Genomic DNA, 15,873 nt, shown 5'->3' with positions numbered 1-15,873 from the left:
CCTTCAAAAACTAGATTATTACCACTGACTGTTTCAAAGAAATTTGAACCAGGTATGTATATCAGAGAAACATTAATTTTTTTATGATATATTCCTTATTTTCATTTTAGATACAGATATGAAGGAAGAAACCCATGATGAAGTTTCCAATGTAGAGTCCCCAGCGAAAAGAATCTGTATCGAAGAAGAGGAACATCAAAGCGGCAGTGCAATCAGCAGTTACAGGCTACTGGGAACAACAAAGGAGCAGCAACTGCAAGCAGAACTGTTAGTTTTACGAAATGAAAACATGCAATTAAAAACTGAGATTGAAAATCTCAGGGTAAGTCAATCTAGTGAGCAGGCTTCTCAAAATTTGTGTAAGAAATTTTTGTCTCTAGAAATAGCCAATTTTATTAGTATTCAAGTATCACATAACAGTAGAAATATTCAAGGGAGACGATATACAGAAGATTTTCAAAAGTTTGCATTGTCTTTGTATTTTGTTAGCCCAAAATGTAATTGCCAGTTACAAGAAACTTTTGTTCTTCCCTCAAGTATTAGAAAGAGTATTAGAAAGATCTCTAGGAAAACTGCAATTTTTTACGGCTTTTAGTAATCATTTGTTTTCAATTTTAAAATTAAAAGTAAGCAATATGAATAGCAAAGATAGATATTGCACAATTTTTGTTAATGAAATGTTAATAAAATGTAATTTATATTATGATTATGGATCTGGGTTTTACACATCTATGTGAATATTTTCCCATAGAGTATTTATTAACATTATTTATTGGTTTGCGAATTTATTATCTTTTAAAGTATAGTAAAAAAAATCGGAAACTATGTATTACAATGAATTTGTAAATATTTTGTAATTGTACTACATTTATATTTATAACACTTGCTGTACACAGGTTTCTATTATATATGTTTGTAAAACGATGTAAAGGGACATTGACGGAATCCAAATTCCATCCATTTTTCTACGGATATGGTGAGATCTGGTAAACGGCAATGCCGAGCCAATGGCTGTGAAATTGTTTAGATTTCAGAATGTTCATAACAAATATTTTTGTAATGTACTTGTAACATATTTATTTGTAATAAATATAAATAACATACACAAATATTTATATTTATTATATACTTCTGTAATGTATTCGTAATATGTTTAATTATATTTATTATTTCCTAACTTGTTAATTGTATAAGGTTGATATAAATACTTAGGAAACCATTACTAGTAATACATAGAAAGTAATAACATAAATATACTGTTAATTGTTAGCCGTTAAGGTGACGTAAAGAGATACATTGAGTTTAGTCATTTCAAAAATCATGCTTCTCCGTACAACCAATTTAAAAGGACAAGGCATCGAGTAACATTAAAGGTGCCGCTCGGAGTGTCGCCTCTTGTTGTATCCCTACTCTTGGTTAATCTGCGGAAATAGGAGAACTGGCTAAACTGCAATATGGCGTACCATGTATCAGGTAGTGTATACGTGGTACATGACGCCACGATGCCATTCGTATATCCACGTGTTGCCTTATATACAGTTGCTTGAATAGTGTGAAGAAAGTGAAAAACTTATTGTTTATTGAATACAAATTTCCAAGTAAGTAACTCTTTTATGTTAATATGGTTTAACAATCTTAAATTATTAATATTATGTAGATAAACAATTGATACAATATGCATTGAATTCAATGATTGAGTTTCTTGCAGAGCAGTACGGGTCATTCCACACGAAATCGGACACCTTTTGCAGGGTTTTGTTCAAACTTGGATATATTGTAGTCTTTAGTGATATATAAACACATCGTAAAGGAAGTTCGAAAGTTTTTTAAATTGTTGATTTTATAATTGTATGAAATATAGTGTAAGTCATTTCCTGTAAATCATAACTGTTGGACTAATAAACTGTTCAAAACTAACTTTATGAGTGCATACAGTGGAGATATATGATTACCTAATAAAAATGATTAAAAATAAGCAAAGTCCTTTGTTTTATACATTTCTTATGGGAAATGAGAAAATTTGTGTTATTTCATATAATACATTCATTTAGTATCCCACATAAATGGTATACAATCTTTTCTTTCACCTTTTATAAGTTTCCTTAATGACAAAATAAGATTTTTCATAACCCATTGATCTTTCTAATACATAAAACATTTTCTTATATCTGTGGTGAAAATTTTCTAATATCTCATATTGTCTGATTTCATTGGGAAAATATGTAAAAAAAAAAAGACATTTTTCATATTTTCTCCATGAATTTGTACAATATGAGAAATCATGAGAAAATATTCGTCAGACTAACTTTGTAAGTATTCATCTTTTATTTGAAACATCCGCCACAGTTCGCCATATTGAATTTTAGTTATCCCATTTCCGCAGATTAACTGTGGCGGCGCCAAAAAACACTGTTCGATTCGTTAACACGGGAGTTCCGTCCCCCTGATTATATCTTCAATTAACAGTAAGTGGCACACCATTTCCGAAGCGATAAATTTTGTCCAATGTGTGTTATAAAATTATAGGCTAGTTAAGGATGAATCGATACAATTAAATACGAGTATATTACTCGATACTTTTGTTTCGATACCGAGTACTTTTGGTTACGTACGGTTGCGATACCAAGTAGGTATCGAAAAAAAGTACTCGTATCGAATGGAGTGAGTATCAACTCATCACCATTTAATATTGTAATTACTTTCAACACAAAGTGTATTCAAATATTTTCAATATTAAAATAATATAGGTTCATATGGTTAGGTGTGAGTTTCCAAAAATGGTATTTTCAAATACAGAACAAGTTTTCCTGCATTCTTCCCTGCAGCATCTCCTTCCAGTGATGCTAGAATCGTGGGATAACCGCGCGAGCGTTTACCCACTCTATTCCTCTTGTAGGGATAGGTAAACACACACTATGTTTTTATACTCAGGAGCACTATTCGCTTTGATAGCTAGAGATTCTTCACTTGAGACGCTTAGACAGGACTCGATAGTTGTAGTTGTTGACAAACAGGTCCGCACTACTCGCGAGTCGTCAGGGAACTATGCCATACGCACCTAGGTACAACTGCCGGCGGCCGCGCGAACAGTCGACTGTCGGAGGGTTAGTTCCTGCTTGTTTAGATTTTCTAGGACGTACAGTAAAGGCTCCATGAGAGTTTGAAACTCGGAACGCTTTAAAATTTTCACGGTGCATTGCGAATCATTTCAACACCTCACAAATCTGTTTTTTTCCCGATATCAGAGTCTTGGAACAGCAGCGAGGGGGGGGCAATAAATTATATGCTTGACAGGTTCCACGCCCCGCCCTCTCCTGGATGGGGATGAAATAGAAACTCTTACGAGGAACTTCCTATCCAACTTTCATGGACCTTTTACTGTATCGTATAAGGTGTTACAACGTGGTCCAAAAGTTTGTTTCTGTACTTGTAATTAAAGTAATTCTTTGGAATTTTAATTCAAAACATATAATGTAGAATTGTAATACTAATAAATTGTACTTAATCAAAAATTTTGATTTTTATAGGAATCGCACAATGATTTCACTGGGAAAATATACTTTACTGCTTCCCGTTCTCTTATGCATTTGCAAATTTAATGGTGTCAACAGTGTTCCTCCAGTTGTTCTGTGGCATGGAATGGGTAAAGTTTTTTATTACTATTAAGTAACATTACGTGCGTACTTTCTTTAATATACAGGGTGCTAACAAGTGCAGCACGTGGCCAACGTTACCGCGGGAAATCGGCCGGCAGACTCGCGCTCTGATTGGTCGGGGGTTTTTGTTAATATCTCGTTAACAAAGCCTCAGATAACACTTTTGCTAAGGAAAGACTTGTTTCAAATCACCTTGCGGGTCTCCCATTTCTGGGTCTTTCAACATTTTTATTACACCCTGTACATATGTTCATATACCTACCCTTGTTCACCACGAATACTTCACGAGAATTTCTACGGAGCAAAGTGCATACAATATGACTAAAAGTTATTAATATTCCGTATCTTTACGATTGAACTTTATTAAATTTATTATAATAAAATTCTCAAAAGTGTATATCAAATGAATATATTTTTATATTTAGTAATATACATATATTATTTATATTATAATTATTTATTATTGTTTATATTGTAGAATTACATTTCATAAAAGTCTGCTTCAATTGGATTATAAATTAAAATTTTGTATTAGTCACATTCTTGATAATTTATTAGTTTTGATAGTAGTATAAGTTCATTTGCGGTTAACAAGGACACTGTATTACTTAGAGGATATGTATAAAAATTAAAAAAATTAAGCACGTTTGGAGTCTTAAAAGCATCAAACTAGTTTACTAGCGCCTAATAGTATATGGAAAGAGGGTGAAATGCAAAACATTAAAAACCTCGAAATACAGAAAAGTGGACTTTATATCTCTTTCGAATAAAGCAGTTGATATAGTACGTTAAAGTAAAACTTTTGTTACCTAGAAAAGAAGTATTAATTATTGTTTTATTATATTTTATAATATTGTATCAATTAGAATTCATGATTATATTTCAGGAGATAGCTGCTGCTTTTCATTTAGTTTGGGAGCGATAAAAAAGTTAATAGAAGACACATTGCCCGATGTTTATGTTTATTCTATCCGTTTAGGAAATAATGAACTAGAGGTGAACCTTTAAATGTCTTATGATATTAACCTATTTAAATTATGTGACTAAGTATTTGTAACTTTGGTTGTTCATAAAATTTTATAGTTACGTAAATGTTATGCATCACATTTTCCTTTATTTTAATGTAATGGACAATATGTCTAATGTTTAAAGTTTATAGCAGTTGAATACCCAATGTAAACGTTTCAATATTGTAAAGGATGGTAGGAAATGTTAAATGGAACACAAAAGTTCTATAATACAATGTCTGATTTACTGTCATATAATAACGCCTTACAGCCAGAATATACTTGGAAATTTTTCGTTTTTAAGTCCCCTACCACCTTTTAAAATATTATCCCTCCGTAGAGGATATGGATCGTTAAAGACCCAGACGAATTCCCCTTCTTCCCGGACTTATATGAATAATAAGATATAATGAAAAATAAGAACATTTTTATACTGCGTTATAGAAATATTCTTATCTTCAGTAAAATTGTAATATAACTTTTTAGGACGTGGAACATAGTTACTTTGGAAATGTTAATCAACAAATATCGGAAGTTTGTGAACGATTATCGAAAGATCAACGTCTTACAGATGGTTTCAACGCTATTGGGTTCTCACAGGGAGCTCAGTTTATGTACGTACTACCCCTAAAGTTTGGTCGTATTTTCAATAAATATTTTATTTCCAACTATTTACTATATGCAGAGAGGAAATGAGAGTGCTCACGCACGGGAATTCGTTGACCCCGACATGGGCGTAGCCATGGGGGGCAGGAGGGAGCACTTGCCTCCCCTCGCCCCTTGGACGGAAAGAGTTGGTTTTTGCCCCACCCTGCAAGAAAATAATTGGATTTTGCCTCCTTCTTTTTTCATAGTTATAGAAATTTTGCATAATATTTAATATTGCAGTATAATTTGAAACACGACCCACAGCCTCTATTAATAAAGCGCATATATTTTCAACGATTTATTACTTTAAAAACAAAATAGTTTGGCTACGTACGGCTTTTTTCACTGTGGCAGTCAAAGTGTTAATAGTTTTTCCCCCCTGACTGATAACCTGGCTACACCCATGCGCCCGAATCTTTCCTTCCCGTTTCGAGCCCGTAGTTTGGGGTACCCGCACACCCCTACTGTTAAGTGATTATTGGGACATTCCACACGAAATTGGACACTTTTTAGAGTAACATTTCGGACATTTTTGACACTTGGATATGTTGTAGTCTATAGTGATATATAAACGTATTTTAAAGGATTTCGGAAAATTTTTTAAATTGTTGATTCTACAGCTGTTTGAAATATAGTTCCAACCTTTCTTCAATAAATCATAACTGTTGAACTAACAAACTGATTGAAATGAGCCTTCCGGGTATTTACAGTGGAGACATAAGAGTACCGAATAGAAATTATTTCAGTTAAAAAAAATATTTTTTAACCGTCTAATTTACAATTGTTTTAAATAAATGCACTGTTTTTATACGGGGGAACTATTTAAACATTTGAAAAACAAAGGATATAGCTCTATTTGCCTTGTTTATGGACATATGTTCAAAAATATGGACACTTTAAAATTGGCCGTATGAAAATTAATTGAAGTGAACGCTGCATCGAATTACACTGGCTCTACCAACCAAGCCGTGTGGATCTTTTTTTGTTTTACGGGAGAAAAACCTTGATAAAGGTGCACCGCCTTCGTTGGGGGCGGAGACGGCCAATGCGCGGTTTCACCCGCTAAAAACCCCTCGGTGACACTCTCGGGCGTGACGGCCGGCCGTAGGATTGTTCGACCATTCACCGCGACCAGCCCCGCCCTTGCCCTCCCTCTAGCCTTTGCGGAAGGACCCCCTTGGTGGGGGGAGGGGCTGAATGCCGTCCCACCACCTCCTATCTACAGCGTCGAGAGGTCACTTCTCGATGCTGTCTCCTCGTGGGTCGACCGTGAAAGGAGGTGGTACTCCCAGTACCACCCCCTCGGCCCTGGTTGCCCTGCCGGCGGCGCGAGGGGTCATCGCGGTTGTGACCCCTGTGAATCGCGCCCCCCGCAAGGCAACCAAGCCGTGTGGTACTACATAGGCTAGCCGTTACGGCTCGGTCGTTCGATTCGGTGGGCTTCGACGTAGCCTTAACTTCAGTCAATTTCCATATGGCCAATTTTAAAAGGTCTCCACATTTTTAAAAATTTTTCCATGAAGAAGACAAATAGGTACCACATCCTCAGTTTTGTTTTCAAATTTTTCGATTGTGCCTTACTATTATAAAATTACGTTTCTTTAAAACAATTACAACATAAATGGTTAAAAAATATTTTCTTCGAACTGAAATACTTTTGATTAGGTACTGTTATGTCTCCACTATAAGCATCCACAAAACTTATTTTGATTTATTAGTTCAACAGATAATTCATTATTCGACCGGTCGATCCAGTGTGAATCGACGCAACGTTCACTTCAGGTTCGTTCACGAGTTTCATCTTCCTGCGGCTCCCCAATTTCGCATCAGGTTCGTCTGCAAGTGACTCCATTTCTAGAGGCTCCCTTATTTCGCATCAGGATTGTCCTCGCTTTTAAACATCCTAGCGGCTCTCTGGCTTCGCGTCAGATTCGTCCGCGCACCTTACTAATAAACTAATACCATATTCCTTAGAAAACCTACACTCGCCGGCCTCTCGCGTTGCTACAGCCCGGTCTCGTAACAGCGCAAAAGCTGGATTGTGCTGATACGCTGGCGTATGCAACGTGGTGGGGAGCGAATTTGTGTGCTCGAAAGTATGCGTGAAAAGTGCCTCGCGTGGCAATATGTGTAGTGGCAATATAGCGAGAGTTCACTGTATGTGCAGTCAGAAATGCAGTTAATGCTTTGTGACCTGTTTGCATTTTGGACTTATATGTTATGTGTATACAAGTGAATCTATTACAGGAGAGCTGTGATTCAAAGGTGCCCTCACATACCAATTAAAAATTTTATTTCTTTGGGTGGTCAGCATCAAGGTGTTTTTGGATTACCGAACTGTGCCAGTTTGGAACACAACGTTTGTAACCACATGACACGAGTGATCAGATATGGAGCGTACTTACGGTATTTATAACTCCTTAGTACATATTTTCATTTATCTATTCGTTGGAAAATACTTTTTGTCACATAAAAATAATAGAATGACTATTGTTTGAACACTGAATTATACAGTTTTATATAAAAAATAAGTAAATTAGCTATGAACAGTGTGATGAACCGACAATGATGAGGTAAATGTACTTGCTTTTAATACATAGCTAGATAACAACAGTTTCAAATGACCTCTTGAAGAGATTCTTTAGCGTATACTGTGTAAAACAGCTCTGGGCAGCATAGGGACCCCTCATTCGCCTGCTTCCCCTTCCAATCTTTCTTTTGCGCTGTGTACTTTCGTAGACAAAGAAGCTCAGACTCTAGTCCCTGTTAGCTCATGGTAACGACGGGCAATAGTGGGGACGGCATTTAGCCCCGGGGAATGAAGTTTGCCCAGCGTTGATGCAGAAGTATCGGCATAAAACATAGACATAGGAATATAGGTTCGAGCATACTTTTGCAGGAGGGACGATGAGGTAAAAGTGTGCCTAATTTCTATTGGCTGCTGCCTTGCACATGCGCAGTAACGCGACGAGTGATGAACACTAACGTGCGAACTCGGTTTCTTCTAGGGGAAAAGCAATGTAGGGTTTAGGGCCTCCTACTGCTTGATTTTATTTCAAATACTAAAATAAATGTTAAACCGAATGTTAATTTCGCATAATTTTCAATAACTCCAAGACCAAGTGGTAGGAGATCTTTTCTTTACACCACTTTTTTCCCTAGCGGAAACCGAGCTTGCTCGCGGGGGAACGTGTTGTAAAAGACGTGGTAATTTGGTAGATATTTTCGTAGCGTCGTAAGGTATTATTTAGAACAATAAATGATTTCAAATGAATATTTCCAATTTAATTCATCTTATTTATTTTAATAATTGAACTTGCATATTTTCCTCCAATTTTCATAATTCCAATTCATAATGAGCCGTCCATTCGCCAAATCGATTAACTTCACAAAATGAAAAATTAAGATTTAATTTTGAATATACAAGGTATAAAATGTTAAAAAAGTAGAATTAATCACGTTGAACTGTGAACGGTTTATTAAGAATCACTTATTTAATGTTAACTTAGACATATTAATTTGTGATTATCACTTTCACAATTCGTGGTACCGAGCATGCGCAGAAATGCAACCAATCAAATTTAGACACACTTTGGTACCTCTCCCCCCTTCCCCCTGAAATAGGCTTCATTGCCCTTGCTCATAAGCTGAGCTTACACGCCGTCCCCTTATTCCTATGTCCATGAGAGATAAGTGGAGGCGCTGGTCAGTGCACAAAGAGTCGTGCTCGATCAGTTAAGAAGAGCGTGTGAAATAAAGTCTTGTCGTTTGTTTAAATAATATATTACACAAAATAAATTAAAAAAGAACGTTTAGATGATTACATTCCCCATGAAAAAACACACCATTTACAAAAAAAAATTTGTATCCATACCCTCTAGTTCAGTGATGAGCAATTCAGCGTCTGCCAAACTCACTGGCGGTCAACGGTGTGCAGCGTGCGGGCACATGGCAGTGGTGGGGGAAATGTGTAAGTGAGAGCGCGTATCTATAACTCACTTCATATACAAGTGACGTTTCTTGTCTCGCATCCGCTCCACAGGAGCCCGCGGCTGCCCGCCGCTTGCCCGTACAGGCAATGTGCCCGAGCGGCCGCGGTTGCCCATCACTGCTCTAGTTCCCGAGATATTTCGAAAAATATGTTTTCAACCTCCAACTTTGAGGGCTGTTTTCACCCCTTCAGTATGGACAATGGCTCATATAAAAAAATACGTGTCAAATATTTTTTCGCAAACTATATTCCATATAGAGGGCATCAAAATCGGCGTGTCTGGGTTCGATATGTTCCGTTGTTAGTTTGGCATGTAGAGTCCACCCTGGAAAATGTTACATATTGCTACTAATACTCTGTATATTTCGTGTTTAGCTATAGTCCAACTTACTTTGTTTTATGTTAGGTTTGTCCAGGAGAAGTTTATTCAAGCTACTTACTGGCACGATCCATATCAAGAAGAAGAATACAAGCATAAAAGTACATTCCTGTCTGATATTAACAACGAACTTCATATAAATCAGGTATGTTATTAATAGACACAGAATTTTATGCATATAACAAAATGAAAATTGCAATCAAGATTAATGAACTTATTAGTTTTTGTATACATAGTGATTTTATTCGCGTAGTTTATACTGGTTTATGTTAAAAATAAAGTAAGTGATGGAAAAACTGCTACTTAATAATTATAAACGACATGGGATAGAAATCATTTGTGACCTCACTTATTGTTAGTAACAAATGAACACAGAAATTTTTGGAATATTATGTAAAGAATTACTAGTCTGCAGTGCTTGTAGGATAAGAGTGGGTGTTTCAAAAATGTCTCTCTTCCCGGAAATGAGGGGTTCCTAGGATTATTTGAAACAACTTTTTCCTTAGCGAAAATGTTATCCGAGGCTTTATTAACGAGATATTAACGAGAAACCCCGACCAATCAGAACGCCAATTTGCCAGCCGAGTTCCCGCGCCAGCGGTGACTACGCGCTACACTTGTACTATGAAGTTCCGAACAAGCAAGTCGGCATGCATGCAAGAAAACTGCGTATAATAGCAAATAAAAAAGACGAAACAAATAAAATCATACTTTTTATCATCTTTCGTTTATTTAGTAGGAATATTATGTGTAACGTAAAAAGACGAATACACAGTTACTTTTTTAAACAGAATGGAAACCAATAATTATTTGAAGAAAAAGGTTAAAGAATTTGTAAATTCCTTTTTCAAATAACGTATTAACGAAAAGGTAATGTAACAGAAAATAAACCAGAGGTGATCGTAGTTCGTTATTGAGATAAAAATCCGTAGTTTAATAACGGGCAACAATGTTACTGATAATGAATAAGTTTCTTTAAAAAGCCCGAAGAAAAATTTAGGTACAGAAACTTGCAGAAGTATGATCAGAAATAAGTCATACCTTGCGTTAAGTTAAAAAAATAATAATTAGCAATCAATTGATTAGAACTCACCCTTTCGGAAATTCACCTCGAGCTTGTAGACCTGTGTCAGTAGGTCACTGTACCGATCCTGGTCATCGACGGCTGAAACGGTTTAGGGCGGGGTATCGCCCAGTCTGCAGGTGATCGCAGGTATACCTCACACCCACGTGTGATCTATTCACTATCCATCTATTCACTTCACTGCACGACCACTAACACTGATCACCCGACACAATCACTTAATGTATTTTTAATCGAACGTGTTGTTTCTACGTTAGGCAAATGAGTGGTCTTGACACTGGCCGATTGTTTTCAATTTATCAGATGTTTCACGTAGCCAAACGCTTGCACAGCAGCAGGCGCATATCCGTTATTCTGTGTGTATCACCAGAGCATTGCGTAATACTCCCGTGAACTGAACATCTGTGTCGCCCGATTGCTAACCGACTGACAAAATTTTTCCGAAAGGGCTTTCTCTACCCCCAAGTAGTTCTCATTGTTAAATTCTGAGTTCACTCTCAGCGGGACAACAAGATTTAGGTAAAAAGAAACTAGCGTTTTAGGAAAACACGTGCTTTGCATAAATGCAACGAACGAACCGTTGTGTAGTTTTACTGAAGCGCAGGTTCCGTTAATTTACTGTCAGGATGCCCATTGCTTCGAGATAGAAAGCAGACATTACGTGTATCGGTTTAAAAGGGTCCGAAGAGAAGAGGACCACGAACGTACCCATTGCATCGGTATAGAAAAGTCCGCTCCGGCCTCTGCTAAGGTGCTCGGACAGAGCCAAGCAGCGTTAACTCAACATGTGTCCGTGAAATTTTTTTTCCTGCTTCTCGAGGAAAACGTATTTTTTGTTTTTTATCTCAAAGCAATGGGTATCCTGGCAGTAAATTACGGGAGCCCGGGCTTCAGTAAAACTGCACGACGGTTCGTTCGTTGCACTTATGCAAAGCACGTGTTTTCATAGAACGCTGGTTTCTTTTTACCTAAATCTTGTTGTCACTCAATCAAGACGGTACGTGCAAAGCCTCACTAGCACCACAAATCGTCTACCAAGACTCATCAGTGCTCGAGGACGTCATATCAGAGAACAGAGCGATTCTAATAATCATGAACCTCCTCGGTCCAATACACAAAAAATGACACGCACCCAGCTCGAGGAGGTCATATCAGACAACGAGCGACTGGGGGCCTTTATCCTACTTCTGAATCTGTAGGCAGATCAAAAAGATGGCGTTTCGTCTGTGGGGCTGGCGGTAGACGACCCCTACCCCAGATGCTTGGGTTGCTCCTCGGCGGAGCCCTATAAGTAGCCAAAGGCTCTAATTACCGCTTGCGAGAAAACTCGTCACCTAGCGGCCGCTACCAAAAACCCAGGCAACACGGACTCAATAAGTTTGTTGCATATCCCAATTGAAACCGTGAGATTTTTTATTCGCAATTCCTGATACCAACCTATCGGTTTTATACAAGTGGCAATTTCTAATAGAAGCCAATGAATTTTTTACCTTCAAATCTTGTTTCATCCATCGATTTGGATATCCTCTTTGAACCGGATTCTTCAGATAGAACTGCATTGAACCAGGTTCAAAGTTCAATGCGGTTCTAACTGACAGTTGCAGCAGGGTTGGCATGTAGAATCCACCTTATGAAAATGTCTCAGACATGTGTTAACACCTTCTATACTACTTTATATTTCAAAAAATGTTAAACATGTAAGAGGAAAGCGTTAGTACGCTATTGTCAGTTAGCTAACCTATTACTTTTGTTTATAAAACTATCCTCTGTAAAAATGTTAATTGTTTAATATCATAACTACAAATCTTCGAATTTTATTTCAGACTTATAAAGACAGTCTCAAAAAACTTGAAAACATGGTGTTAGTAAAATTTGTTAACGATACTATAGTTTCGCCACAAGAAACCGAATGGTTTGGATTCTATGCACCTGGACAAGAAAAACAAATTCAAACTCTTGAAGAAACTGACTTATATCGTGAGGTATGAAATGAGTAATTTAACTATGTCCAAATGTATTGGAGTCAAACTATCATATAATGATTTAATAGATACCTACTATATTTTTGTCTCCCTTTTATTATCAGATTTTTGATAAAAAAAATTAACAAAGTACAATTCTTTTAGGATCGCTTGGGATTACAAGCACTGCACAAATTAGGAAAAATCCACCTTATTTCCGTTCCCGGAAACCATTTACAGTTTACGGAGAATTGGTTCATTGATAATGTGATTAAAAAATATTTGTCACAACAAACATGAAAATGTACTGGAAGAACGTCTTACATAATTGTAACTTTATTTTCTTATAATTTTGTTTACATTATATTCGCATTTATGTACTCGAACATTGCCAAATACTATAGCTTTTTAGTATACATATATTCTTTGTATTAGTACTCAATTACACGTTATTCGTAATTTTTCAACAGGATCAGCATTTTCGTTGTATAGAAACATATATGTATGTATATGAAACTTGTTGCCACGAAGGCAGTACAAATAATAATAAATATCTTCTAATATATCAATTGCAATAAATATAAATTACTTTTTGACTGACTTCGAAAAGGAGAAGGTATACAATACGACACATACGTATGTTTTTTTAATGTATATTCAGCGATTACCCTGCAACGAACGAACCAATTCAGATGAAACCTTTTGCATGTTGTACAGAATGTTTCGGTAGTGCTTCCCTTTGAAAAATGTTCTGTGTAAATAATAAAAAATATAAATTATTTTCTACTTTTTAAAGTATATTCCCAGATAGCACATGACGCTGTTAAGGCTTTCCATTTTACGGCTGTTTTAAGTTTTAAGGCGCCTTTAAGTCGTCTTCAAAGTGTCACTAGACGTCATGTCCTATCTGGGTTTCGAAGTAGGTTCGGATTTTTTATTTGTATGACCATACTTCATTGAATGTATACATAGAACACATGGTTGTATTTGTGCCTTCTTCGCTTGTAAAAGTGTATCCTTGCATTTTACTCGAGTTTAAAAATTTCATCCAGAAATGTAACTCTCGTTTAATGTCTGCTGAACGTGCCCGAGACATGCATACATATAAAAAATCTTGTATAAAGTACGTAACTTTGAATAGGTATTATAAAAATATAATAAAACATCTAGAAACCCTTAAAACGACTCAATTTTTCCAATATTGCGCGTGCTGTTCACCTACTTGGTGTATCTATAATATTAAATTTAAAACTCATTATTATATTGAGTGTAAGAGTGGAGATATGATATCCTAGGGCACTGATGGGCAACTCAGTGAAATGTGTGAGTGAGAGGGCCTATCTATAAATTACTTCACACACAAATATGTCCTGCCTCGCAACCCCTTCACAGGAGTCCGACATCTATCGTATGTCCCCAAGAATGAAAATTTCGACGACAAACGTATTAAACTATTACACATGAAGTTTTGAACATACGTACGGAAGATTTACAAGATACAGAAGAGGGAATTATTTTTATTGTTATAAGTCTGAATAATATTTAAGCTATGTTTACTGAATTTATGCACATATTGTTACAAATATATTGTAAACTCGTAATATAAGTAGTATCTGAGGCAATTGTTGTGAAATGTATTCAAATCCTATTGTAAATTGTGTATTTTCTTCAGATTTTCTCAGTAAAAACAGTTAACTGGTACACATGTGTTGTTTATTAAGCCTATCAATACGACTACCTCATATTTTCCATAAATAAATAAACGATAATTGGTAAACTTAGTTAAAATTGCATTAAAATAAATTTGAAGTTCAATTTAGCGCGAAATTTGAATTTGAAAAAGCGCGGGAAAACTGCAAAATCGAGGATTTACTAAAATCACCGACTAGGTATAGAATAGACCTATCATCCAATGCTTTTTTCTGTCCTACGATCATAGGGCTACGTAGCCCTGTTACCATTTAAGTGTCAATACCCGACGTTACCGATAAAGCATGAATTCTGAGTATTATTAGCACAAATGAAGTGTTATATATTCCATTCATATTACGTGTATCTATATGATTTCACGAGAATAAAAATATCCGATGCTTCAGTTTAAGGTTAACGGATAAATATAAGTCATGAAACATGAAACGGAAAAGTATATATTTTTTCACTTAACTACAAGACAATTTATTCTAAATGCATCGTTAATGGCATTTAGTAATGTTACTTTTTACATGTTCTTGTTTTATTCGTTTTCATATCTTGCTTTACATTTGTATATTTGTAACAGATAAATTCAGAATAGATGTAGTTTCATAAATAATTTATTAAATCTACCTTTTGGCCGGCGGTTTACAATTTCCCTTGCGGGAGTGCCTTACCGTAATGAGCCATCTCGTAACCGCGGGATTCCAGGAATCGGGTGACGTTACGGCGTGCGAGCGAGAGCGATAGAGCGAATCGCGGTATCGGTGCTCTCCTTCGGTGTTGTCGCGTGCCCAAGAATTTCGGCGGTCTATGGGGGGAGGAGTGCGAGCGAGAGAGTACGGTAGAGCGTGCCGCGGTATCGGTGCTCTCCGTCGGTCCAACGCGCTAGTGAGTTGCATCACCCAGTTTATTGACTTGACCGTGTACGCCGTGTACCAAGTACCAAGGTCGTACCATCCCGTGCTTGCTTACTTTCTCGTGAGCCGTCGTGGAGGGTGGGCGCGTGTCAACTCGTCCTTTCTCTTGTTCCTAACCCATTGTTTGTTGCAGGCATTCGACAACCATCAATTTATTTACTGTGCATATTGTTGTGTCCCTTCTCTTGTTAGTAATCCCTTGTATGTTACAGATGTTCGAGAACCATTGGCTTCGATATTTATCTTCTTATGTACTGTGATTTATTTACTGTGATTTCTATACTGTGATTTATTTACTATGCATATTATTAATCTATTTACTGTGCATATTGTTGTGTCCCCTCTCTTGTTACTAATCCCTTGTATGTTACAGATGTTCGAGAACCATTGGCTTCGATATTTATTTTCTTATGTACTGTGATTCATTTACTGTGATTTATTTACTGTGCATATTATGTATTCTATGTGTATTGTATAATGAAAAATATTTTTCCAATCAGTTATTCCATCGAAAGAAGACATCGATCAACGTCTA

At 36.4% G+C, this 15,873-nt stretch overlaps 1 protein-coding gene across 1 annotated transcript; it reads left to right on the top strand.

Moving 5' to 3' along the window:
- Positions 1 to 3,533: 3,533 nt before the first annotated feature.
- LOC107189127 (palmitoyl-protein thioesterase 1) lies at positions 3,534 to 13,026 on the top strand. Its single transcript, XM_015577635.1, has 7 exons — positions 3,534 to 3,643; positions 4,543 to 4,652; positions 5,150 to 5,277; positions 7,559 to 7,717; positions 9,709 to 9,826; positions 12,589 to 12,747; positions 12,892 to 13,026. The coding sequence occupies exons 1-7, from the start codon at positions 3,538 to 3,540 to the stop codon at positions 13,024 to 13,026; spliced, it is 915 nt and encodes a 304-aa protein (XP_015433121.1). The 5' UTR covers positions 3,534 to 3,537.
- Positions 13,027 to 15,873: the final 2,847 nt, after the last annotated feature.

The sequence above is a fragment of the Dufourea novaeangliae genome, unplaced genomic scaffold, assembly GCF_001272555.1.
Source record: "Dufourea novaeangliae isolate 0120121106 unplaced genomic scaffold, ASM127255v1 scaffold5, whole genome shotgun sequence".
Taxonomy (NCBI): Eukaryota; Metazoa; Arthropoda; class Insecta; order Hymenoptera; family Halictidae; genus Dufourea; species Dufourea novaeangliae.
Note: the sequence above shows the minus strand (reverse complement) of the source record. Positions and strands in the feature narration are given on the sequence as shown.